The sequence below is a fragment of the Macrobrachium nipponense genome, chromosome 7 (assembly GCF_015104395.2).
Source record: "Macrobrachium nipponense isolate FS-2020 chromosome 7, ASM1510439v2, whole genome shotgun sequence".
Lineage (NCBI taxonomy): Eukaryota > Metazoa > Arthropoda > Malacostraca > Decapoda > Palaemonidae > Macrobrachium > Macrobrachium nipponense.
Window position 1 is genome coordinate 101,432,600 of NC_061109.1, and position 27,758 is coordinate 101,460,357.

The following is a 27,758-nucleotide window of genomic DNA, read 5'->3' on the forward strand; positions in this document are numbered from 1 at the left end:
TGTAAGGTTACTTTGGGTGTTTTGGGATGTATTTTTGTTTGAAATTATATTAAATTTTTATATTATGATAATTTAGGGTATATTTTTGTTTGAATGATCAAATTAAGCAATGAAAATATTAAAATAGACAGGTATAAATTCTTTTGTTTAACGGGTACAAGGCATTTGGCAGTTAAAAGCCATTTCCACGGTAGATTCTGGAACTTTTTCCTGTGTAAATGGGGAGCACTATGATATAATAATAAAAGTAATGATAATAATAATAATGTTAAAAACTTTTAAGAGTGCTCGGCTCAGAGGATGCTTGTCATGGTACACTTAACCACCATTCTTATCTCAGTGTGGGAATTATTAAATTAGAACCCTGTCAAGAAGAATTCTGATGAGGACTGAAACTTTCAAAACACTCCTGGTGGAGAACATGTGAATTAAGCAGTCATTCAGGTCTGCCAAGTAATCTTTTTATTGTAAAAGCTGCGGGTGGAAAGAGCTAGCTTTCATTAACAGTAGGTTAGTAACTAAATAATGAATGTTATTATGAAGATTTGTTATTATGAAGATTTAATATTTTTTCCAGAAATTGTCTCTTTAGAGCATTAGGAGATCAACTGGATGGAACTCCAAATACCCATCAGAAGCACAGACAAGATGTTGTAGCTTATATGCGGCAACATCGTAGTGATTTTGAACCCTTTGTGGAGGATGACGTCCCTTTTGACCGACACTGTAAGTTTTCAGTTTATGTATTTTTGCACAAATGCAAACCTTTGAGTCATGCTTGTGAGTGAACACGATAAATTTACTGTATATACTCGCATATGCGACTTTCGAAGACCAAATTTTAGAGTTAATTTTAAGGGGGTCGCATCATACGTAAGATATAAAATTAGCATATGTAATATTCACCTACGTACTATGTAGTGTTATTGTTCATACGAGAACAAACCCTCGGTCTTAACAATAGTATTATTTCTAGCGCCTTGCTGGATCCGGTTAAAAAGCAGATAAAAGCAAGGAATCTTGTGGTATCTGGCAACGCATGCGTAGATTGGGTGAAGAGTGGTCAAACGCCGATCATCTACTCCAGTCTTTTCCTAATCGCCTGGACGAGAGTTGGGTTTTTTTTCCTCTCTTGGCCCTCTCCCGGTTCTTGCCCGTTTTGTTTCCTTTAGTGTGTTTGTGTGTGTTTTTACCTGGTATTATGGCTTGTTCTGCTCCTTCTCGACGTCAGTGTTTGTGCCTTGGAGTTCCTGGGTTCCCATGTTCTCGTTCTTTGGCTTCGTCAGCGACAGACCCTCACATCACATGCAGTAGTTGTTGTTCGAATTTCTGTACGACTACAAATCCTTGTACGGAATGCCGGGCATGGCCTATGGAGCAGTGGAGGAAGTTTTATGGTAAGAGGGAACATCGGAGAGTCTCCACTCTTCCTACTTGGGAGGGCTTTGCTCCTATTCCCGATGTTTCGTCTTCCGCAGTAGTCAACCCCCATAGTAGCGTTGTCCCTGCTTCTCCTTCCTTTTCTTCCATTGATTCGTCGATGGAAGTATCAGGAGGTCGCAAGGGTATTTTTAGTAATGTAGCCCCCTCTTCCTCGGGAGCTTTTTCGGTTCCTGAGAAGGGTGAGGTTTTTTCATCATTCTCTTCTCTTCCAGAGTCGGAGGCATCCAAAATGGCGGCGGTTTGGAAGACGCTTGGGCTAGGGGGTACCCCGTCCTTTTGGGGGGGTTGCTAGTGCATTTTGTGGAGGCTCGCACCCCCCCTCCCCGGTCCAGCCAGGCCATCCCCCCTCCTCCCGACCTCGTCTCCTAGGGTGGGAGCAGTCGGCCATTTTGTATTGCTTCGCCGGTGTCTGCCATCGCCTTGTCTCGGAGTGATGCTGCGGCATCAGCCTCGTTGTTGTTGTCACGGGGCCCATCTTTGTGTATTCCTCCGCCAGTGGCGTCTCTTTCCCCCTCGCTCAGAGGGGAAGCCGTGACGTCACCACCACTTGTGACGTCACTCTCATCGATGACGTATCTCCCAGTCGCCTCCTCCAATCCGCCTCACTTAGCCGCAATGTCATCTCTGCCGCCCAGTTCAAAACCTGTCCCTTCCTTGTCTTCGGAGCCTTCTCTGGCACATCAGTCCGAGATCATATGCCAGGCAGTGCTTCAGAGGCTGGACTTTGTTTTGGATGTGAAGTTGGCTGCCTTATCGGTTGGGAGGACTGGTAGGAAACGCGTTGCTTCGTCCCCACCTTCTGAGAAGAGAGAGCATAAGAAGCTAGTGCTGTCTTCCTCTCCCTCTTCCCCCTCTACGCCTCGTAGGCGTATTAAGTGTTGGAAGGCTAAGGACTTTGCCCTTCCTTCACCGCCGAGGGAGGAACAGCGCGGACGTGTTCCCGAGAGTGCTGTGGTTTCGGGCAGTGTTAGTGATGTGTGTTCTGCAGGGGTTGCTTCGCCGCCGAATCTCATACATGCAACCACCCCACCCCCCCTTCCGTCCTTGCACATCGCGAGCGTGTTGCAACCTCCCCTGTCCGTGCACGTGATGGTAGTGCTCCTTCTTCTCCAAGGTCTATTCGTCGCTGTAAAGATCTGAAGGCGCCTGTCAAGAGGTTGAAGGTAGTGAGCAGGGAGGTGGTGCAGCCGGAGTGTTTGCTTTCCTCTCTAACTGGTGCTTCCAAGACTTCCACTATAAGGGATTCTCCGTCAGTCTCGAGTGCTCGAGTTTCCCCCCCATCTCATGGACATCTGGAGTCACCTGTTGAGGTAAGTGATGTGCCTAATGTTACAGTGGGTCTGTCTCAGAGGCTGACACTTGGACCCAGCCCAGACTGTTTGACTACTAACCCTTCTGTGAATTTTGGTGAAGAAAACGCGTTAGAAGAGCCTACACATCCTTCTCGTTGTTGGTCCCCGGTGCCAGAGCAGGAAGAAGGGGACACGCAGAAGTTTCTGTCTTCCTTTTCGGAAGTTGTTGATCTCATTCATGGGCTCAACAATTTGGAAAGTAGGACTCAGGCTCGGTCGTCTTACACTCCTTGCTTGGAAGCCTTTGTGGGAGCTACTCAGGACCCCAGATCATCTCTTCAGCTGCCGTTGTCGGGGCACATTCAGTCGGTCTTGCAGAAGGTTAACGCCTCTGTTTCTGACTGGGATGGTTCACTTCGCTCTAGAGGCTCTACCAAACTACTACCCCCACCTCTCACAAGACATAGGAAGTGCTATGCTACGAGCTCTGCTTTTTTGTTGTCACGCCACCTTAACCCAGACGTCATCCGCCTGAAGGCGGGGTTGACTTTGGAACAGGTGAGGTCAGTGGCTCCGTCCTTATCTCCGTAAGACGCCTTAGCTTTGGAATCTACAGTGGCCTCCATGTTGCTGACGGTTTCTTGGCTGGACCTCTGGTCTGTGGTGATTGCTAAGATAGCTTCTGACAGGTCCCCTGAAGGGTTGGTAAGTGCCGCCTCGCTTGCCAGTCTTTTGCAGTCCGGGGGCAAGGCGTTTTCTTATTTGGCTCACCTCAGTGCCAATTTATAGGCTAATCTTCTGGTTAGGAGGGACACGGCTTTGTCTAGGATGGAGAGGTCGCTCGACACCGAGTCTTTGCTGGCCTTGAGGAACGGTGATCTGTTGGAGTTGCAATTTTTGTTTCCACGGACAGAACTTGAAAGTGCGATAGACCGACGTTGGTCTGACACCAAGGACCGACTGCACCAAGCCCCTCCTTCTCCGCCGGTCCAGCAGCAATCGAGGAGATCGTCGCCTGGAGGGCCATCGAGGACCTCGAGTTTGGCAGGGCCTTCCCGTTCGACACAGCCCAAGTCTCGGGATCAATGCCCCTTTCGCTCTCGTTCCTTTAAACCAAGAAGAGGCCCCAAGGGCAGAGGTCCAGGGGGCCGTCGGTAGGTTAGGCGCCTCTCCCTCTCCTGCGCCACGGGTGGGGGGGGTGCCTGGCTGGCCATTGGGCCAAGTGGCAGAGTTACGGGGCGGAGAAGTGGGTGGTAGATGTCCTTGGGGTGAGATACCTGTTGCCATTCGACTTCTCTCCTCTTCTGTCGGACAAGCCGCAGCTCAGGAAGACGTATCCCCCAGATTCTCTGAAGTTCTTGGCTCTTCGGGAGGAAGTGCAGAAAATGCTGGACAAGGATGCGATAGCGGAAGTAGTGCGTCCGTCCCTGGGGCTTTACAGTCACATCTTCTTGGTGCCCAAGGCGTCAGGAGGATGGAGGCCTGTGATCGACTTATCCACCTTGAATCGCTTCATCAGGAAGACACGGTTCAAGATGGAGACCCCGCGCTCGGTGTTGGCAGCCTTGAGGGAAGGCGACTTCATGCTGTCGATAGACTTGAAGGACGCATACTTCCAAATCCCTTTTCATCCCACGTCCAGGAAGTTCCTTCCCTTCTCTCTGGCGGACAAGATCTTCGAGTTCAAAGTCTTGTGCTTCGGGTTGACCACAGCCCCTCAAGTGTTCACAAGGTTCTTCTCTCTCATGTCAAGTTGGGCCCATGCTCAGGGGATCCGTTGCTGAGGTACCTCGACGATTGGTTGGTCTTGGCAGTTTTCAGGGAGAAGCTGCTGTAAGACAGGGAGCGTCTTCTTCGGTTCTGTCTGGACCTGGGCATATTAGTCAACCAAGAAAAGTCGAACCTCGTACCCACTCAAAGGATTCTCTACCTGGGCATGGTCATCGATACGACAGTGGCAAGAGTCTTCCCGTCGGATCAGAGATTGGAGAAGTCGCATCAGTCAGCTCATCAGTGGCAGGTTCTTCTGGGAGTGCTATCTTCCCTGGAGAAGCTGGTCTCTCATGGGCGTCTTCATCTTCGGTCTCTGCAGTGGAGACTGGGGGAATTCTGGTCTCTGGCAAGGCTCTCCCCTGTCTATGGTCCCACTGTCTTTGGAAGTGAGAGAAGACCTTCGTTGGTGGTTGGACGACCAGAATCTATTGAAGGGTGTCCCTCTGCGTTCTCTCCCTCCGGACTTCCTTTTGTTCTCGGATGCCTCCCTCGCAGGTTGGGGCGCGCACTTAGGCGGCCTCATCACTTCAGGCGTTTGGGGTTTGGAGGACAAGCAGCAGCATATCAACGTCTTGGAGTTGAAGGCAACTTTCCTGGGTCTGAAGGAGTTTTGGGGGATGGTAGAGGGTCACTCTGTTGTTCTCATGTCGGACAACACCACAGTGGTAGCCTACGTGAACAAACTGGGAGGCCTAGTTTCTCAGCAACTTCATGCCTTGACCGTCGAGCTTCACCAGTGGGCAATCAGCAATTCGGTAGAGCTCTCAGCCAGGTATATCCCAGGGAAATGGAATGTGGTCGCAGACAAACTCAGTTGCCGGGATCAGATCTTGGGCACAGAGTGGTCCCTTCATCAAGTGGTGGCAGACAGGCTTTTCCAGATTTGGGGAAGACCCATGCTGGACCTTTTTGTGACATGCTACAACAGGAAGCTGGAGGTGTTCTGTTCAGTGGTCCCAGATCCCTTGGCATTGGCAGAAGACGCATTCCAACGTCCCTGGGACAACATGGAAGTGTATGCCTTCCCTCCGTTTTGTTTGATCCGTCAGGTTCTGAACAGGCTGTTGGGTTCACAGGGTCTCAGAATGACTTTGGTAGCCCCACTGTGGCTTTGGCGGAATGGTTTCCAGATCTGCTGTTGTTGTTGTCGGAGATTCCGAGGGAGATTCCCCCTTGGCGGCATCTCCTGTGTCAGCCCCTTGCAGAAAGGTTCCACCAGCCAGTAGAATCCCTGTCTCTTTGTGGCAGAATCAAAAGCTAAGTAATAAAAGCAAGCAAACTCCCCACAGTTACGTTAATCGTACCAGCTAACAAAATTTCTCACACTCACACTTTCCCCTTTACTTTACCTTTAACCTGCAGGACGATTGGTTCAATGAAATACCGAAAACACAATACACAAACAGGTACTCACCTCTGGCTCCAGATAGGCTAGGCTGTGCTGTCCGCTGGATAGGCTATAGGCTAGCCGTGACACATCCACCGCCGATAACCAACCCCACACCAACCAACTGAGACCCACAAACCCACAACAACTCAACAACCCGACAAACTACTGCAGACGAAGAACACCAACAGCCCGAAAGAACATGACAACCACACGACTTCCCCAGCACAACAACCCGCCAACACCAACACTGCCCCAATCACCCCTCACAGACACCGAAAATGCGCTTCCAACCTCTTCAACTTCACCAAAACCAGACAGACACAAGCACAACAACCTTACAACACCAAAATCAATCAAATACCACAAAATCAACTAACAACCAAGAGATAAATGCTGCCAAACCAACTCTGTGAATTCACTGATGCCTCACTGCTTACGACTCTCGTAACAGACTTCCACTGACATACTACAGAGCGCCACAACAGACATGCTTCTGACTGCCATTTAACCACTCCTATTCATTCTTCCACCAATCTCTCTCTCTCTCTCTCTCTCTCTCTCTCTCTCTCTCTCTCTCTCTCTCTCTCTCTCTCTCTCTCTCTCACACACAACCTTTGGAGATGTTGTCAGATATAAATTACTATCATTACTCCTCCATATCATCACTGTTGGAGGCTATCAACTATCTCCTCCGAGAGAGAGGCTTTTCTCAGAAATCAGCTGGGCATATGTCCAGCAGTCTTAGGAAGTCAACCTCTGCAGTTTACCAAGGCAAATGGGCGATCTACTGTGATTGGTGTTGTAAACGGTTTTTCTCGACTCACGACCTCTATTCAGCGAATAGCAGACTTTTTAACCTTCCTCAGAGACGAGAAACATTTGTCCATGTCTGCTATTAGAGGCTACAGGGCGGCTCTGAGTTTAGTGTTACGCCTGAAGGGTATCGACATATCCTCTTCCTGGGAACTTTTCCTGCTAGTTAAGGGGTTTGAGCAGCTGACATCTAGAGAGCTCAGGCCTCCCAACGTGGGATGTTTCCTTGGTGCTTAAGAGCTTGACTAAGAGTCCATATGAGCCCTTGCGTCGCTCATCTGACAGGAACCTGACGCTCAAGACAGTTTTCCTTTTGGCTTTGGCATCTTCCAAAAGGGTAGGAGAGCTCCATGGTCTGAGTTATGAGGTGAAGCACACCAGGGGTTGGAAGTCAGTGTCCTTCAAATTTGTTGTGGAATTCGTGGCCAAGACCCAAAATCCCTCGGTGCATGATGAGAGGTTCGCTTCGTTTTCCATCCATCACTGACTGACTTTGTGGGTGGTGATGCTCAAGAGCTTTTGTTGTGCCCTGTCCGTGCCCTGCGTTGCTATCTTAAAAGGACTTGGCACCTTAGACCAGGCTGCCGCAGACTTTTTGTCAGTACAGGCCGTACAAAGAAAGAGGTGTCTAAGAATACAATCTCTTTTTGGATACGGGAAGCCATCAGACAGGCATACTTGACTCTTGATGATTCCATCACCACGTCTGTGCAGGTTAAAGCACATGACGTTAGGGGTATTGGTCCCTCTCTGGCTTTCAAAAAGAACTTGGCTGTACATAGAGTGCTGAGCGCTGGTACTTGGTTACGCCAGTCCACGTTCACCTCCTTCTATCTTAAGGATGTTGCCCACAGATCTATGGACACGTTTTCCCTGGGTCCTGTGGTGGCTGCCCAACAAGTTGTGTAACTCATAGTTGCCCTTAGTGGGGCACCTTTGTATCTTACCCAAGATGATTGTGTGGATGAGAGAATGAGTGAGTTGGCTGGCCTCCTCCTTTCTCTTTTACCTTTCCTTCTTCCTTCGGGCGGTTTAAGGAATTGACACGTCATTTGCTGGACTGATCTGATACAGGTGAGTGAGGTAGTCATACTGGTAGTGTGGTCATGCAGTATACAATATCTTACTCACTATTTAGTAGCATGGGCTCCGCTCCTGGGCAAGGAGGAGTCGGGAGTACTACAAACCCTAGTGCCTTGGTTTGTTTTTGGACAGTCAAAGTTTCTCTTTGGTTCCCTATACAATGGTTATCCCATATATCATTGTATGTCACTCAGGTTCTGAGTGGTTAGATATTAGTGTATTAGCTTCTCAATGGGCTTCAGTCCCTCTCTAAGAACTCTTTCTTTTGAGAGCTGAACTGATGGGTAGGCCCCCAGCCGGTCTAGGATGTCTTATACCTCCCTCCAAGTATGAGTCTATCCTATTGTTAAGACCGAAAGTTTGTTCGCCTATGAACAAATGACAAATTTTCTAAGACAATTTGTATTTTTCATAGCTACAAACCTGAGGTCTTAACGTTATACTGCCCGCCTGTAGCCGCCCCTCTTTTTGTTAAGTCATCCTGAGTTGGGAAAGACTGGAGTAGATGATCGGCGTTTGACCACTCTTCACCCGATCGACGCATGCATTGCCAGATACCACAAAATTCCTTGCTTTTATCTGCTTTTTAACTGGATCCAGCTAGGCGCTAGAAATTATCTATTGTTAAGACCTCAGGTTTGTAGCTATGAAAAATACAATTTCATACAATGAACTTACCTGTCAGATATATACTTGGCTAAGACTCCGTCGTCCCCGACAGAAATTCAAATTTCGCGCCACTCGCTACCGGTAGGTCAGGTGATCTACCTGCCTGCCCTGGGCGGCAGGACTAGGAACCATTCCCGTTTTCTATCATATTTTCTCTGTCGCCGGTGGTATCAACATTGTTGTTACTACCTCCTGACTGGAATTTGCTTTTCAAGACTTTTTTGATCATCTATATTGGATTTCTTGGTGACGTACTGGATCGTTGTTTTGGCATTCGCTACTGTGGACTGGATTTGGACTTGCTTTTGATTTTTCTGATAGAATGTCTGATTCAAGTGTTAGTGTGAGAGTGTGTGTGAATGTAGGCTGCAAGGTGAGGATACCGAAGGCTTCGGTTGATCCTCACACTGTATGTCGTAAATGTAGGGGGTTTGACTGTTCTTTGGCTAACACCTGTATTGAGTGTGAAAAGTTGAATGCTAATGAATGGAAGACTCTAACTTCTTACTTGAGGAAGTTAGAGAGGGATAGAATTAGACAGGCTGCACAAAAGAGTGTGAGTACAAGGCCTATTGAGCCTTTTTCTGAGTCTAACTCTCCTATTATTAATGAATTTGATTCTCCCTATGTATCTGAACCCTCACAGACTTTGCATTCGGATTCGGCTTCGGAAATCGCCAATCTGAAGGCTACTCTTCGTAAAATGAAGACAAAGATGGCGGCCATGCAAGGTAAGGGAAGTGATAGTGAATTACTTAGTGAAGTGAGTGCTCCCAGTGTTGTGGAGGGGGCGTCTGACCGTCCCTGCGATGCTCCCAGGCCTAGACCTCTTCCAAACTCACATACCCAGAGGAGAAGGAAAGTCGAAAGTCGTACGGAGGTTGTGGGGAATCCCCAACGGTCAGGCGTCCCTTCAGCAGGTTCTGTTTCGCTACAGTCTGCTCAGGACCGCTTTAATAGAAGCGTCCTACGAGATTGTTTCTCGTCGTCCGGTTCTCCTTCACCTAAACGAGGGTGGAAGGACTCGGATCTTTCTAGGCCACTGAAAAGGCTCTGGAAAGAGCGCGCGTTTGACTCGAGCCCGGAGCGCTTCTCGGAGGAAGCCCCTTCTTCTATCAAGAAGGCTAAGCTGGTTTCGACGCCTCCTCGAACGGTATTTGAGGATCGCACTCCTTCGAGTTCTCCTGCTTCTTCTATTGAAGAGGACGCTGGTGTGGCTTCCAAGAGGATATTGCTTGCAGTACAAGAGCAGATAGCCTCTTTGGTTGGAGTTCTTTCGAGGGATCCCCCTCGCAAGAAGGACGCTAGACTTCCTATTAAGAAGTCTCGTCTTCTTTCACCTGCCAGACGTGAAGCGTCCTCCAGACATGAAGAGCCTTACAGGCGCGAAGATTCTTGCAAGCGTCAGGAGCTATCCGAGCGAGTTGCTCTAGATAAGGATACGCTCAGGCGCGAGGCGCCAGCCAGGCGCGAGGCGCCAGTTAGGCGCGAGGAATCAGCCAAGCGCAAGGCGCCAGCCAAGCGCGAGGCACCAGCCAGGCGCGAGGATTCAGCCAAGCGCGAGACGCCAGCCAGGCGCGAGGAGTCAGCTTTGCGTGAGGCGCCAGACAAGCGCGAGGCGTCAGCCAGGCGCGAGATGCCAGCCAGGCAACAAGCTCCAGCCAGGCAACAAGCGCCAGGCAACAAGCGCCAGACAAGCGCGAGGCGCCAGCCAAGCGCGAGGAGCTTTCCAGGCGTGAGAAGTCAAGCAGACGCGAGACTTCTTTTAGACTTGAGATAGATTCTGTTCACTCTATGAGTCCCTCTCCTAGTAGGAGTTTGTCACCAGTAGAGAGAGAACTGGATGAAGATCCTCTCGTTTTTCAGGCCGATTCTCCGCACGGTGTGGAAGGAGATTCGGAAGAAGAGGGTAACGGTAGAGAAGGAGTCTCTAACTATAGAGTTCTGACGGACCTTCTTTTGCAGGAGTACGGAGATTCTTTGACTCCTGCGGCTCCTCCTTCGCCTCGATCACTATTTTCGAGTGCGGTTGTACCAAAGTCTTCGTCGGTCTTGAAGATGAGACCTACGATCTCTATGAAGAGAGCGCTACAGTCTCTAGACAAATGGATGTTGTCAAAGAAGGATCTGGGCAGAACCACCTTCTGTATGCCTCCAGCCATACTTTCTGGCAAGAGAGGTTTCTGGTACCGAACTGGGGAGAACATGGGCCTTTCTCTCCCAGCAGCAGCCGAAGCGGACTTTTCAACCTTGGTTGATTCATCGCGGAGACACGCTTTGAATGGAGCTCGTGTGTCTTGGGCGATTTCTGAGACGGATCATCTCCTCAAGGGCCTCTTCCATATTTTGGAAGTGTTTAATTTCCTAGACTGGTCCCTTGGGGTGATGTCTAAGAAGGCTCATGACTCGGAAGGTCTAGACCCCGAAGTCATTCTGAGTATTCTTTCTTGTATTGATAAGGCAGTACAAGACGGATCGGGAGAAATCTCCTCTCTTTTTGGAGCGGTACTCCTTAAGAAGAGGAGTATTTTTAGTGCCTTCTTAACCAAGGCGGTTTCTCCCTCACAGAGAGCAGCCCTGGTTTTCGCTCCCATGTCGGACTTCTTGTTTCCTTCTCAGTTAGTGAAGGACATTTCTCGCTCACTGACTGAGAAGGCGACACAGGATCTTCTCCTGCAAACTGCAAGGAAGAAGAGACCCCTAGTTTCGGTTGACAAGAAAGGACCGACTTCTACGGTTCAGCCCTTTCGAGGAGGCCCTCCCTCCAGAGCTCCCTCTAAGAGAAGAGGTCCTGAGAGGAGAGGTAAAGCTTCTTCCCGTCCCTTTAAGAAAGGGAAGTGAGACAGACAACCTCCAAACACCAGTGGGTGCCAGGCTTCTCGAATTTGCAGACGCCTGGTCACTCATAAACTCGGACGCCTCTTCGATGTCCATAATCAGGAAGGGATATCTTATCCCCTTCCAGGACAGTCCTCCCCTAACGACCATTCCGCGGGAACTGTCAGCCAGATACAGGGACCCTGTACTGAGGGATACTCTTCGTCTGATGGTGAATCAAATGTTGGACAAAAGAGCTATAGAATTAGTTCTAGAGCAAAACTCTCCGGGGTTTTACAATCGGCTTTTTCTGGTTGCGAAAGCCTCGGGGGGCTGGAGACCAGTACTAGATGTCAGCGCTCTGAACAAGTTCGTTCTAAAGGAGAAGTTCTCTATGGAGACTTCTGCCTCAGTCCTTGCGGCTTTACGTCAAGGAGATTGGATGGTGTCGCTGGATCTCCAGGACGCCTATTTTCATGTCCTGATTCACCCTTCGTCGAAGAAGTACCTCCGTTTCATGACGGGGGGAAGGATCTTTCAGTTCAGGGCCTTGTGTTTCGGCCTGTCCACAGCTCCTCTGGTCTTCACAAACCTGATGAAGAATGTGGCAAGGTTTCTTCACCTCAAGGGCGTCAACATCTCTCTATATCTGGACGATTGGCTCATCAGGGCCAGAACAGAGAGACAGTGTTTGGAGGACCTTTCTTTGACCCTAGACCTGATAAAGGCGTTGGGACTACTCGTGAACCTCGAGAAGTCACAACTGATTCCCAGACAGAACTTGGTCTATCTGGGGATTCAGATGGATTCTCGGGGTTTTCGAGTATTTCCTTCGCAAGAGAGAATCGTGAGAGGCTTGGAAAAAGTCTCTCTCTTCTTAGGGAAAGAACGGACTTTGGTGAGGGAATGGTTAAGCCTTCTAGGCACCCTTTCCTCGCTCGAACAGTTCTTTCCTCTAGGAAGACTGCATCTTCGTCCTCTTCAGTTTTTCCTAAGGAGATCATGGAACTGGAAGACGGGACTTCTCTCCGACAGTTTTCTCCTTCCAATGGAGATGAAACCACACCTGCAATGGTGGTTGTCCCCTCTAAAAGAGAACAAGGGAATTTCTCTGGAAGTTCCGAACCCAAGCCGAGTGTTGTATTCAGACGCATCGGAGAAGGGTTGGGGAGAGCAACACTAGGACCGAGAGAAGTGTCAGGCACCTGGAAGGCAGCACAGGTGTCCTGGCACATAAATTGCAAAGAACTTCTAGCAGTTCACTTGGCTCTAAAGTTCTTCGAACCTTTTGTGACAAACAGTGTGGTCCAAGTGAATGTGGACAACACTACCGCCCTGTCCTACATTCGGAAGCAAGGAGGAACGCACTCCGTGTCTCTATACGAGATAGCAAGAGATCTGCTACTTTGGACCTCACAGAGAAACATCTCCCTCCTGACAAGATTTGTTCAGGGTACGAGAAACGTCAGGGCGGACAGACTGAGCAGGAGAAGCCAGGTCCTTCACACAGAATGGACCCTTCATTCAGAGGTGTGTCAGAGTCTTTGGGATCTTTGGGGCACTCCTCACGTAGATCTGTTCGCCACATTCCTTTCCAAAAGGCTGGAAGTCTTTTGTTCAGTGGTGGAAGACCCAAGAGCTCTCGTGGTCGATGCCTTCCTGCTAGACTGGTCTCATGTGGACGTGTACGCTTTCCCCCCTTTCAAAATCCTGGGGCAAGTGTTGAGAAAGTTTGTAGCGTCCAACGGGACAAGGATGACCCTGATAGCCCCGTTTTGGCCAGCACAAGATTGGTTTGCAGAGGTGCTGGAATGGACAGTAGACTTCCCAAGATCCCTTCCAAGAAGGATGGATCTTCTCAGACAGCCACACTTCGAGAGGTTTCATCAAAACCTCCCCGCTCTCGCGCTGGACTGCCTTTCGACTATCGAAAGACTTGTCAGAGCGAGGGGTTTTTCTCGCGAAGCTGCAACGCTATCGCTAGAGCCCGCAGAGCTTCCACTAGACGAGTCTATCAGTCGAAGTGGGAGGTATTCAGAAGGTGGTGTAAGTCTAAGAAGTTGTCCTCCTCCAGTACCTCTATAACCGAAATCGCTGATTTCCTTTTGTTCTGAGAGAGGTCTCTCACTTATCTGTATCGACGATCAAAGGATACAGGAGCATGCTTTCGGCAGTCTTCAGAAACAGAGGCCTAGAGATTGCTGATAATAAAGATCTGCACGACTTGATTAGAGCGTTTGAAACCACAAAATCTAAGGAACTAACTCCTCCCAGCTGGAACCTGGATGTAGTTCTCAAGTTCCTTTCGTCTGACAGATTTGAGCCTCCTCATTTAGCTTCGTTCAGGGATGTAACAAGGAAATGCTTGTTTCTCCTATCTTTGGCGACAGCCAAAAGAGTTGGGGAACTTCATGCCCTGGAAGATGAAGTCGGCTTTAACAGAGACTCGGCCTTCTGCTCGTTTAGAACTCTTTTTCTAGCGAAAAATGAGAACCCATCGAATCCCTGGCCCAAGAGATTCGAGATTAAAGGCTTATCGAGTCTAGTAGGTAGAGAAACAGAAAGGTCTCTTTGCCCTGTAAGAGCCTTGAAGTTCTACTTACAAAGGAAGAAACAAATGGGAGGCTCTAGACAAAGTCTTTGGTGTTCGATTAAGGACCCCACAAGAATCATGTCTAAGAACGCATTAGCTTTCTTCATTAGGAGCGTCATTACAGATGCTCACAAGTTCTGTCCTGACGACTCTTTTCCGCTTTTAAGAGTAAAAGCTCATGAAGTTAGAGCAGTGGCGACGTCTCTCTCTTTTCAGAAGAATATGTCGCTAAAGAAAATCATTGATACGACATATTGGAGGTGCAATTCGGTATTTGCATCTCACTATCTTAAAGACGTTCGCGTGACCTACGAGAAATGTTTTTCTCTGGGGCCTTTTGTATCGGCGGATACGATACTGGGTACGGGAGCAAACACCAATCCTTAACTTTGTACATACCTTCTACTAGATATGTTCTAGATTTCTGCTAACAAAGAGGGCTCGGTGCTGCACTGGCGGCCAGTCACTGTTGTTCAGTAAGGAACTCTTGTGATATCTTTTACAGGAGTATTAAAAATTTTTTTTTTTTTGAGAATTTTTGTATGAATGCGTTTTAGTTTCGAGTTATGGGTTGTTTGTAATGAGTTCGGGATAACTCAGAACAATTCTATATACTAACATGGTGGTTAGGATCAGGTGGTCGGGATTGGTTATGCTCCTTCATAAGGTGTGTTGTCATAGAAGTGGTCCAGTACCCATTGACAAAGTCCTTTCAGGCTCTGCCGAGTAAGCGGTTCATATACCCATCGACAGACCCACAAGAACTCTAGCCATAGATCTAATATCTCGCTAAAGTCTTGAGGTGATGCAGACTACCGGGCTACAGCCACGAAGTCTACCACCTATCAGGTAGGAACCAAGGTTTTTCTTTTATACCTACAACATATGTTGTTTACCTGTCTATTCCATATTAGCTGTCTCTTACCCTCCACCAAAGGGTGCCAATCAGCTAAGTATATATCTGACAGGTAAGTTCATTGTATGAAAATGATATTGTTTTAATACAATAAAGTTTCATACATACTTACCTGGCAGATATATACGATTAATGGCCCACCCAGCCTCCCCGCAGGAGACAGGTGGAAGAGAGAAAATATGATAGAAAACGGGAATGGTTCCTAGTCCTGCCGCCCAGGGCAGGCAGGTAGATCACCTGACCTACCGGTAGCGAGTGGCGCGAAATTTGAATTTCTGTCGGGGACGACGGAGTCTTAGCTAAGTATATATCTGCCAGGTAAGTATGTATGAAACTTTATTGTATTATAACAATATCATATTGTCTTAGAAAATTTGTCATTTTGATAAAATACAAATATAACGAATATGCATCCAATAATATTGTATGTATTTTCATATTACTGTTGTTGTAATATAAAATACAAAAATAGCAATCAATTTTTGGTTTGGAAATCAATTGCGAGGTAAGTTTATTTTGCTGTATAGAAGTCAAATCAGAGCGATTTTTTTGTTTCTAGTTAGCGTAAATGAATCTCAAGATATTTTCTTGATATTGGACAAGGTTATTTTATGTTATACAAAGTGTTTTCAAGTCAATACATCACTTGAATTCTTATCGATGTGAATGAAATTTGGTTATTTTTTTGGTAAGTAGATGGCACTGAGGGCATGTTTATTGCGTAAAAAAATCAACAGATTGCGTTTGATATTTTCACTTGATTTCATCAGAATACAGGCGGCCCGCGGTTAACGGCGCAATCACTCAACGGTGAATCGGTTTTACGGCGGTCGTCAAAAATATTCATTAAAAAAATAAGGCATTTTAAAGGTATCTTTACGGCACAAATTTCAGTTAACAGCGCCGCTAGCGCCGTTGTCTAACGAGTTCATACATATGTAGAAATGCCGTTCAGACCATAAAGGTTATGCAAATTATATTAACAAATTTTATGGAGTGTTATTACGTAGGTATTAGGGTAAAATATATGCCTCTGACGCTGTTCTATGCCGAAAATATCGAGTTACATAAGTGCAAATTTAGCTATAGATGTGTCGATTCATAATTGTTCATGCTTTTGTTTAAAATGTGTGTGAAAATGTATTACGTGAAAGGCATTTTTATTTCTGTACAGAAATATGATACAAAGGCAGCTTTTGAAACTGCCCTTCACGATACCAAATACGATGTTTTTTCATGTTCTTTCTTGTAAGCCGCCGCCTGCCGCTCTTCCGAAAATATCGATTTAAAAAAAGTGCAAATTATCGATCGATGTGTCGGTTTTATAAATGTTTATGCTTTTATGTTTAAAATATGTATGAAAATGTATTACGAATAGGGTATTTTTATTTCTGTGCAGAAATATGATAAAAAAGGCAGCTTTTGAAACTCCCCTTTAAGTTATCGACTACGATGTGTTTTTCAAGTTCGTTCTTGTATGCCGCCACGGCATACAAGAACGAACTTAAGTTTGCCGTAGTATTTTAAAATACAATAATATGAGAATACATACAATATTCTTGGATACAGTGAAATAATGTATAACTTTTTAAAGGATTTATGGAAAAGATGCATAATTAATAAAATACAATGCATTTTTCGGAACTGGCGGACAAGAACGAACATGAAAAACCATCACCTGACAACGTGGAGCGTAGTTACAAAGGCTGCCTTAATTTGTATCTTATTTCTGTACAAAAATGAAAATACCTTTACGCAATATATTTTCATACACATTTTAAACATAAAAGCATAAACATTTGAAAAATCGACACATCGATCGCTAAATTTGCACACTTTTTTTTTTTTTAACTATATTTTTGGAAGAGCGGCAGACGGCGGCAAAAAAAGTGCAAATTAGCGATCGATGTGTCGATTTTATAAATGTTTTTGCTTTTATGTTTAAAATGTGTATGAAAATATATTGCGTAAAGGTATTTTCATTTTTGTACAGAAATAAGATACAAATTAAGGCAGCCTTTGTAACTACGCTCCACGTTGTCAGGTGATGGTTTTTCATGTTCGTTCTTGTCCGCCAGTTCCGAAAAATGCATTGTATTTTATTAATTATGCATCTTTTCCATAAATCCTTTAAAAAGTTATACATTATTTCACTGTATCCAAGAATATTGTATGTATTCTCATATTATTGTATTTTAAAATACTACGGCAAACTTAAGCCCGTATTCCGCGGAGCGGCCAATGTTGTGGTTTGAATTCAGTGATGAATACGAGTCTGTTTCACCATAACGCAATTCTGAGCGAATGCTCTTGCTTCTAGTTAGCATAAACGAATATCTAGATACTTGACTTATATGAGACAAAGTTATTTTTCCTTATACAGCGTGTTTTTAGGTGGAAATATTTTTTGAATATGTCTCGTTGTGAATGTGAACTACTATTTTTTTCGTTAACAGATTACGTTGGCGGCATGTTTATTGCATAAAAAATTACGTGATTCCGTTCGCAATACGTAATCCTATATATCATCGTAATACGAACTTTACGTTATTTATCTTATATCGGCGTGAAACCAACAGTAAAATGTGTTCTTTCAAGCACAGTAGTTTTGATTAAAATGATTTTGTCCCAATTTTATCTATGGTTGTGTGTGTGATGGCAGACGTTTACTGCAGTTTTATCCTTGTTGCCGATGTACGATAATAGTCATTAGCAGTTTGAACAGTTTTCTCAGCTTCAGTCATAATTAGGTTTAAATTTAACGGTATATTTCCCGATTGATCTTTAATCTATATTGATCTCTGATGTATAGCGAATAAAGTTATTACATTAAGATATCTCAGTTCTATTCTATACATAACGCCATTTATAACAAATACGGTAATGTTGCACTGTAGTACGATGATCGAAATACAAGCCAAACAGATGTTATCCAGTTCGGTTGTACTTAGAAAAAAAAAAAATCGTTTTCTCATTCGGTTGTTCATGGTTGTACACGTTCACGCAACGAGTATAACGTTAAAACCATACTTTCATCATTCTCTTTTGCTGTTATTGAACTTATGTAACTAGAAGATGGATAAAGTTAGGCCATTGTAATTTGATCTCTCATAAAATCGAACTATCGTAAGACTAATGATCGTAACCTGAACACTACAGCTACCTGTACACTGTATAAACTTTATTATATCTTTACATACTCTAGATACCCACATGTACTGTGCAGTAAATTCTATAGTACTATACTGCATAAATATAATTTTACTTATTGCGCCGTTGTGGGATTACGGCGCCTTTGACTGGTCTAGAGTTTCGAAAGAAGGTGTGCGGCGGCCGTAGGCTTTAAAATCGCTCAGCGTCGAAAATCGCTTGGCGTCGGTGGCCAGGAACGGAACCCCTGCCGCTAACCGAGGGCCGCCTGTACTACGAGCTTTACGTATTTATCTTTTATCGGAGTGAACACAGTAAAATGTGTTCTTTCATGCCAAATAGTTTTGATTAAAACACATTTCTCTCAATTTTGTTTACGGTCGAGTTTGATGGTGCTATACTGAAGTTTCCATGTTGCTGATGCACGATAATAGTCGTTAGCAGATGAACATTCTTTCCTCAGCTTCAGCTACAACTAGCAGCTTAAATTTAACAGTATATGCCCTTGCTGATCTTTTCTCTATAGAGAATAAGGATATAGTAATGTAAAAATGTATCCGTCCTATTCTTTTTAACGTCATTTTTAACAACTACTGTAATTTTTTACTATCGTACGATGGTTGAAATGCAAGCAAGCCGCTGTAGTTATTGGATTCGGTTGTTCATAGCAAATCAGCTGTTTCTGGCTGTATGCGTTTACACAACAAGTATAACATTACTGATGATACTTTTAGCTTTCTCTTTTACTCTTTTTAACTTAACTAGAAGATGGGATAGATAAAGAGATGGAGGAAAAGAGATTAGTCTAATGTGACTTGGTCTCAAAAATTGAACTCTTGGTACATGAGATACATGATCAAATCATTGTTTTAGGGTGAAAACTTGGGGGTCGCATGATATGCGAGGTCGCGTGTTACACAAGTATATACGGTAAGTAAAACCTGATCTTGTTGCTACTGATTGTATGAGGGTGAAATACCATCTTGTTGGGGAGTTCAGGCTCACTTCTGTTTTTAGCAGTTAAATTTGCAGTTTCTTGTTTCATTTTCCTATCCTTTCAAGTTTTGAATGACCAATCCCTTCAAAATGTAGTTTTTATGCCATTTTGTCCAGCAATGTTTTGTGCTTAGCCAGGGACACATTGGAATTTACTGATAATTAAGTTAAAGAGGTGACTTATTTTGATATTTTGAAATATGCATCTGTGTTTGTATTTATAGTAATTGCAGAATCCTTGTCAGGATGGATACTGGGCTTAAACTACAGTCAACCCCCCCTGTATTTGCACTCAAAATTCCCGGACTTGCCTATTCGCGGATTTCTCTTTGAACCTTATCTACCCATTATTTGCGGGAAATTCGCCTATTCGCGGGTTTCTCCAACAATGAATATTCACTAATAAGTGTATTTTTATGTTATTTTCATGACTGAGTACATTTTTATGATACAAAAATGATTTACTAATTATGATACAAAAATGATTTACTAATTTTCAGATGTTAGTATTGAATTATACTGTATTAGTAAGTTGAATAAGATTAAATGGCGTCATTTAATAAAGATAATAATTCTCTCTCTCTCTCTCTCTCTCTCTCTCTCTCTCTCTCTCTCTCTCTCTCTCTCTCTCTCTCTCTCTCTCTACTTTTGTAAGCTCATATGAAATTGCCGCAGGCCTTTCAGTTTTATTGACTTTTCAAATTTGTTTTTACAGTGAGTAACTTGGCAGAGCTTGGTACCTACGGCGGCAATGATTGTATTGTGGCATTTGCGCGACTTCATCAAGTTATTGTTGTTATTCACCAACTTAATGCTCCTCTTTGGCAGGTTGGTTACTTATGGTTTTTTAAAATTTTTTGCAGGTGTAAAAGTACTGCACCAATTTAAAGAGCATTAGGGAATAAAATTGTGTATGGAGCAACCTGAGGTCATTGACCTCATAGATACCAAATAAGTTTTTATTATTGAAGTTTAGTAAGACCATATGAATTAAATTTCTAAGTCTGATAAGGGTGATCAAAAATATTTGTTCATATATGGAGAAAATAGAGGCAGTTAATTAGAAAGAGAGCACATAAGCAAATACAAAAGACCAAAAGCAATGCATCTGAGGCTGAAGGAATACTGCAAGATTTCCTACCATTTCAAGTACTTTTCATTGCTCATCACAAAATGCACAATGGTCATAGTAACCTTTACTCTTCCTGTACAGTTTAAAGGATCAAAAGATGCATGTTTCGTTCAGTAATATCAGTGTGAGTAGTTATGACAGAAGTAAATGTGGATATATGAAGGAAATCCACAGTCATATGTATATACATATAACATCTCTAATAAAGAAAGCTTCCATTAACTAGATAAGTCAAGTCGTAATCAAATCAAGGCTGAGGCCTCCAACTGATCAAGTTGGGAAAAGTTTCCTTCAACAGACATATATACATATAACTGGATTTTCTTCACCAAGACATATATACATATAACTGGATTTTCTTCACCCATTCTGATATAATGAGAGTGATGATATGTATATGTTGAAGTTAAAAATTAAATGTGCATTACCGTTAATTGTATTCATACCAATTTGAAACCTGAATTTTACTGATGTCTGAACCTGTTGTTGGGTAACAACATTCAGAATTATCCACACATTTCTATTAACAAGCTTATATTGCATAGATAGTGGGTAAAAAAATGATCCTTTATGGTATGGAGTGTTAACAGGTTAACCCTAATCTTATTAAAGACAGCAGCTTTACCAGCATGTAGGGTTAGTGGTGTGAGTGGCTCTAATGCAGTATACTGTAATCATTACTCAAGGTTCTTTTATGTGTCCCTGTGGCATCTAGTTGTATTCATTTTCGAATATTTTTTTTATAAGTTCCTATTTCTTTTCTTTTATTCAACTAATGAACATTTTCTACTCACATTTTGGTACTTTCTGGTGGACTCATTGTTCAGACCATACTCGTGCCAAGTTGGACTCCAGTGATAGTGTTTTAAGCTCTCCGTAGTGACAGTAATGGAAGGTTCCATGTACTATTGGAATTGATTGTGGAAGTGGTTGTAATCCCTACTGACAAGTGTTTGCCCACTTTTAAGAGAGGCAACCCCTCCCCAAAAGAGGACTGGTTCTGCTAAAGGCCCCACGTAAGGTGGATGAAATTCTTTGATAGGTGAGGATTGATTCAGGCTTGCAAAATTTATTCACCATGCTGGCAATTCCCACTTCATTATGGCACATGAAAAATTTGCACTCAAAACACCAGGTGAGTGATGATACTGGTTTTATATCAGATCAGTATAGAATACAGCATTGTAGCAGTGTGGATTTTGCATTGAATTTTGTGGCAGTAAATACTCCAGCAAAACCCTGTTACAAACTAGCAAGACTTGACTTACTGAAAACAAGACATCTCTTTATAATTACATTATTCTCAGTTGTTGAACCTAAGCAGCAAATGCTCACTTTCAAGTGATTGGGTGTAAAGACTTAAAGACCAGGCTAAATGGTATGCCAAAAAAACAGTTCCATATTGAAAAGATTATCTTATTTTATTTTCCTTTACCTTAACCCTTAAGAGTTGGGGTACAAAATCAATATGCGGCACCCCAGGCTGGGGAAACTTTGAGGTCGGCCAATTTAAGAAAAAAACACACCAATTGAAAGAGAAATGTATGCAAATGCATGTGGCATAAAAATTTTTTTTTTTTAATTTTCCCTACCATGAGAAGTTGAAAATGATTAGTATTCACAACCCCTTGCAGCTTCAGTGGTGCCTACTAAGAAGCTTAGAGATCCAAACCCTCTTGCAGTCATTGGGACAGCCCATATCTGGACGTAGTCAAGCGCCCGTTGGCACTCGAGCTCCCTGTAGCGCAGGAGCTTCCATCAACTTCCTCGGCTCCCACTATTGCTGCTGCTGTTGAGACAGTAGATCCCATTCAGTCGAGCTCGACAGTATTCTGCTTTTATCGAATAAGCCACTTTCTTCATTTCAAGCTCCTGCAACTCCATTAGAGCCCATGACAGTCCAGCAAGCACCCACAACAGTTCAGCTAGCGCCAGTAGTAGCTGAAGCTCCCTTGGTATTGTCTCCTTGGATGCCTCGAGATGCTCCAGCACCACATTCTCCGATAGAGGTTGTTTCGACACGGACACAAGTTGATGCAGCCACACCTCAGACTCCTACAGATGTGGATCTTTCTCCTATTTCGTCTGAAGATGAAGCTGCAGAGGATCAAGACGTTCCCTTTTCAGCATATGTGGCTCTAATAAAGTTCTTGCTCACCACATATCTTTTTTTTTTTTTTTTTTTTTTTTTTTTTTCAAGCTGACTTCTCCATCGTCTGCTGAAACCACTGTGGTTATGGATAGCATGCCTTACTCTAAACCCTGGAAGATGCCAAAGATGGTTTTGTCTTCCTCAGCTAAGAAGGCTTTTAAGAGATAGACGCTTGGCTTATTGAAAAGAGGGAACAAGGCAAGACCTCTTTGTTTTCCACCTTCTCGAATATCCAGGTGGAGATACTTGTCATGTTATGAAAGAGGCTCTTTCCTTGGGTGTTTGCACCTCTTCACAGGGAGATTTTTTTGGTATGGTAGACGCAGCCAGATGCTCGGCTTTTTCTTCGGCGAAGATTTTTTTTTCTGCCTCAGAGTTGGCACATCTTCTGAAAGGTATTCTCAAAGTATTTAAAGTTTTCAACTTTCTCGACTGGTCTGTTGGTGCTGTGGCCCGCAAGATTAGGTCTTGCCCTTTGCTTTCGGAGAGCCTCCTGGCAGATTGGATGCAAGTTCTCCCATGTATCAAGAAGGGGATTAGGGAAAGTTCCCATGACTTGGCCTCTCTCTACTCATTGGGAACGCTCAAAAAGGGCATTACTTCCTCACAGAGATCAGCTCTGTTATGCTCCCCCTTAGATAGGAGACACTCGTTCCCTAAGCCACAGTGTTAGGAATTGCTTCGGATCTAGAGAAGAAATGTACGCAGGATCTCCTCACCCAGTCTTCCCAAAGACCGTGAGATCCTCCAGCGACAGTTTCGAGGCAACCTCTTTCCTCAAGAGGCCAGACAGAGATCCTACACAAGATCAAGAGGAAATATGAGGTTCATTTCTAAGTCTGTCAAGAAAACTTCTCCAAGGGGCTCCTCTAGCAAGTGAGGACGCCTTTCTCCGTGCGATTGTAGGAGCCAGACTTTTAAAGTTTTTGTAAGTTTGGCAGAGAAAAGGGGCAGAACCTTGGATTGTCAAGGTTCTGAAGGAAGGCTATGTTATCCCCTTCCTCAGGAAGCCTCCCTTAGTCAGCACGCCAGTCATCTTAATGGCTTATTCAAGAAGATCAGAGAGGTTTTTGGCTCGAGAGGACGAAGTAACTTCTCTTGTAAGAAAGCGAGCAGTAGAAGTTGTTCAAGATTTTTACTCTCCGGGGTTCTACATTCGTCTCTTTGTAGTCCCCTAGTCATTGGGGGGCTGGAGGCCTGTCATGGAAGTCAGCGCCCTGAATGTCTTCGTCGTAAAAACAAAGTTAAAGATGGAAACAAACCAAACAGTCCTGTCGTCCATTCACCTGGGAGATTGGATGATGTCCATAGATCTTTAGGACATATACTTCCATGTTCCCATACACCCCAAGTCAAGGAAAGTATCTCGGGGGTTGTGTTCAACAGGAAGATTTTTCAATTTCCCTCCCTTTGCTTCAGACTGATGATGGCTCTTTTCAGAGAGTCAGTTTGTGGGGGACCTCAAAAAGACACTCTTTAGTACAGGAGTTAGGAATACTCGTAAACTCCCAGATATCTTAGTTGATTCTCACTCACGAGATTAAGTATTTGGGAATGATCATATGACTCAGAGTTTTGGAGTTTTTCCGACCTGGAAAAGAGTAGATTCTTGCATGACAAAGATAAAAGTTCTGGCCTTAAACGAGTGCTCGGCCAACATTAGGATGAGTCTGCCAAGGTTCCTTTCATCGAAGGAGCAGTTTGTGTTGCTCGGCAAGCTACATCTCAGACCCCTGCAATTCTATCTGAAAGCGGGCTGGAACGGGAAGGGTTTCCAGACTCACATTTTTTCCTATAACACAGGAAATAGAAGAGGACCTCCTTTGGTGGATTCAGAGAGGAGACTGTTTAAAGGCAAGTCTCAGGAGTATGGTCCCTAGAGCACAGATATCTGCATATCAGTGTGAAGGAGCTAAAGGCAATACACCTTGGCCTTCAGCCCTTTGCATCAAGTAGAGAACAAGATGATAGTGGTCTACACGAACAACACGACTGCTCTCGTACGTCAAGAAATAAGGAGGGACTCGGTCTTTCTATCTTTACGAAGTGACGAGAGCTCCTCATTTGGGCAGTTCCAGACCCACAGGCGTGGGCAGTGGATGTTTTTCTTCTGGACTGGTCGGACAAGGAACTGTATGCTTTCCCTCCGTTCAGCCTGGTAAGGAAAGTGCTGAAAAAGTTCCTTGTACATAGCAACATATCTCTGATCTTGGTGGCCCCCTTCTGGCCATCGAAGGAATGGTTCCCGATCTAGTAGATCTATTGGTGGACTTCCCGAGGCTGCTTCCTCAAAAGAAGCAGCTACTCGGACAACCACACTTCCACAGATTCTACCAAAACCTGTCTTCTCTGGCCCTGACATGATTCAAACTGTCCAGAAACTCCTTAAAAAGAAAGGGTTTTCTAAGGGAGCTTCAGAGGCTATCTCCATGTGTAGGAGATCATCTTCTAGCAACGTGTATCAGAATAAGTTGAGAACCTTCAGAGAGTGGTGTAAGAATTCCAATATCTCTTCTTCTAAAACCACTGTGATGCAAATAGCTGATTTCTTGCTTCATTTAAGGTCAGTAAGAAACCTGTCTTCTACTATCAAGGGCTATAGGGCCATGTTAGCATCAGTGTTCTGTCATAGACACTTCTTATTGTAAAGATTCTCCTATAGTGCCTTGGAATGTGGATATTGTGTTAAAGGGGTTGTCTGGTTCTCGTTTTGAACCTACGCATTAACTTAGTCTGAGGGACTTAACTAGAAAAACTCTCTTCCTTGTGTCCTTAGCGACTGCTAAAAGGATTAGCGAGATTCATGCACTTGATAAGGAAATAGGCTTTTTGAAAGGGAATGCTATTTGTTCATATTCCTTGGGATTTCTAGCCAAGAACAAGTCTCCCTTAAATCCCTGGCCTCGCTCTTTTTCGATTCCTAGTTTGACAGAAGTCATGGTTAGTGACGATGAGGAAAGAACTCTGTACCTGGTGAGGTCCTTAAAGTACTACCTTCACAGAACTAAAGACATCTGTAGAGATTTTGGCAGTCTTTGGTGTTCTGGAAAAAAAACCCCTCTAGACCTTTATCTAAGAGTGCTCTAGCTTTCTTCTTAAGAGACGTCATCCGAGAAGCACATTCTTCAGTTGAGGAGGACGTTCTCCCAGTCTGCAAGGCTTTAACTCCTTAGATTAGTGCAGTAGCCACTTTTCTGGCTTTGAGAAATTTATCTCTTACTTCTATTATCAATTCTACATTTTGGAAATGCAAACCTTTATTTGCATCGCGTTATCTCCGTGACATTGAAACGGTGTATGAAGACTGCATTACCTTGGGTCCATTTCTTGCGGCTGGTGTGGTGTGGGGAAACGAAGTGTGGGAAGCAACCCTTTCTAAAAAAATTTTCACCTATGGGAAGCCTGCAGGTGTGAAGGACCTAGAGTACCCTTCATTCCTTTGTTAGGGTGGTGTTAGATATTTTATTATTTTGGTTCTAGGTAACAATTTTTTCTGAGCCCTGGCCAGGGGCAGTTAATGGGAATCCTTTGTTAGCCATCGTTATTGTCCTTCACTACAAAGGTCCCACTATGTAATAGGCGCTACATAAAGTTTTATATATGGAAATGTGCGCAATTTCATGTAGAATACAACTAAAAACAACCCATGGTTGTAGTAGCTTTTATCAGTTTTGAAATATTTTCATATCAATAACGATAAGTGCCAAAATTTCAACCTGCGGTCAAATTTGACTACCGAAATGGTCAAAAAACGCAATTGTAAGCTAAAACTATTACATTCTAGTAATATTCAATCATTTACCTTTATTTTGCAACTAATTGGAAGTCTCTAGCACAATATTTCGATTTATGGTGAATTTATGAAATAAACTTATTCCTTACATCTGCACGGTAACTCTTCCGAAAAAATCATAAATTTTTTTGTCCAATTGTCGTAATGTTTGCACCATTTTAAACTAGCTTTTACATAAAGTTTTATATATGAAAATGTGTGCAATTTCATGTAGAATGCAACTAAAAACAACCCATGGTTTTAGCTTTTATCAGTTTTGGAATATTTTCATATAAATAACGATAAATAGAAAAAATTCGTCCTTCGGTCAACTTTAACTTGACCAAAATGGTCGAAAACTGCAGTTGTAAGCTACAACACTTACAGTCTAGTAATATTCAATCAATTACCTTCCTTTTGCAACAAACGGGAAGTCTCTAGCACAATATTTCGATTTATGGTGAATTTTTGAAAACTGCTTTTTTTTTTCGTCCGCGCGTTACGAATTCATGCATCATTTTGTGATAATATTTTCTCTGTGTTGCCTTGATTGTTTTATAATGTGTTATATACCAAAATTATTGCAATTTAGTGTACTATACAACGACAAAAAATTAACTCGGTAGTTTTAACAGTTTTGCTCACAGCGCGATTTGTATACAATTATATATGAAATTTTTTTTTTGCGCTGTCATATATCCCAATATTTATATATGATAATGATAATTTTTCATTTCTGATGGTTGCATACTAAACTTCAGGCAATGACAAAAAAAGGAGCCCTAAATGAACTCTTAATCTTAAAAACTAAGCGTGCTGTGATTTAAAAAAAAAAATTCCGCTTCGGCGCTTACTCGCGAACGCCGCCGGCACACGGGAGACAATTTTTAAAATACCACTTCAGCGTTTAAGGGTTAAATAAAAGATATTTCATATGTATAGGAAAGTAACTGAATTTTACTCCACTCCTTTTCTAACAACTGTGTGAAAGTCAAGTTTTATGTATGAAAAATGTATTGCATGTTTATGTAATGTTCTGTAATTGGATGCTTCCCACCTAATGTCATTGCTAATCCAATTGTTTTTTCTTGTTATCAAAAGATATGTGGTCTAGAAGGGAAAAAGAACTTACGTGAACTTCACATTTCCTACCACAATGGTGATCATTATAACAGTGTGCGAAGATTTGGTGACTGCACTACAAGTCCTGTGAGCATCAAATTAGCAGTAAGTATATATCACACAGTCGTAATGCAATTAACCAAGTACATTTTATGTATGAAAACTGGTTTGAAAAGCCTTTGTATGCTATAGAACCAGTTTTATACATTTGTTTCTGCTTGTTAAAAATTTAATACATTTGTTTCTGCTTGTTAAAAATTTACTATTGATTTTAGGCATTTTAGTTGTCACAGTTCACCCCAAGGTGTAGAAACCAAATTTTTTATCAGATGTGGGTCTTTGCAGGCTTTGAGTTGTCATGTACTCCTTCCACATTTTTACATTGGATATAGGGACTGCTGTCCAATCTTATTTAATAAATGATTCAAATAAGGTACACATGTAAGTAATTTCGGATAGTTTTGTTAAATTGAAACAAGAAATAATGGCAGCTAATCACTGTTATGGTGTAGTAAAAGTATTTTAAAACTGTAGATTCTTTTGATTATGACACAAATAGAACTGGTAAAATTTGTGCTGATTTTATTGGGATCAGATTTATAAATTTAGTTGTCTTCACTCTTCTGTTCTGTGCATTTTCTACTT

At 43.5% G+C, this 27,758-nt stretch overlaps 1 protein-coding gene across 5 annotated transcripts in view; it reads left to right on the plus strand.

Moving 5' to 3' along the window:
* The window catches only part of LOC135217258 (OTU domain-containing protein 3-like), a 104,780-nt gene that overhangs the window by 52,681 nt on the left and 24,341 nt on the right, over nt 1–27,758 (plus strand). For all 5 annotated transcript variants that reach the window (XM_064252998.1, XM_064252994.1, XM_064252993.1 and 2 more), the window contains 3 exons: nt 578–726; nt 19,651–19,763; nt 27,093–27,218. In XM_064252998.1, coding sequence (XP_064109068.1) covers nt 578–726; nt 19,651–19,763; nt 27,093–27,218 — 388 coding nt within the window. The remainder of the gene's footprint in view (nt 1–577; nt 727–19,650; nt 19,764–27,092; nt 27,219–27,758) is intronic.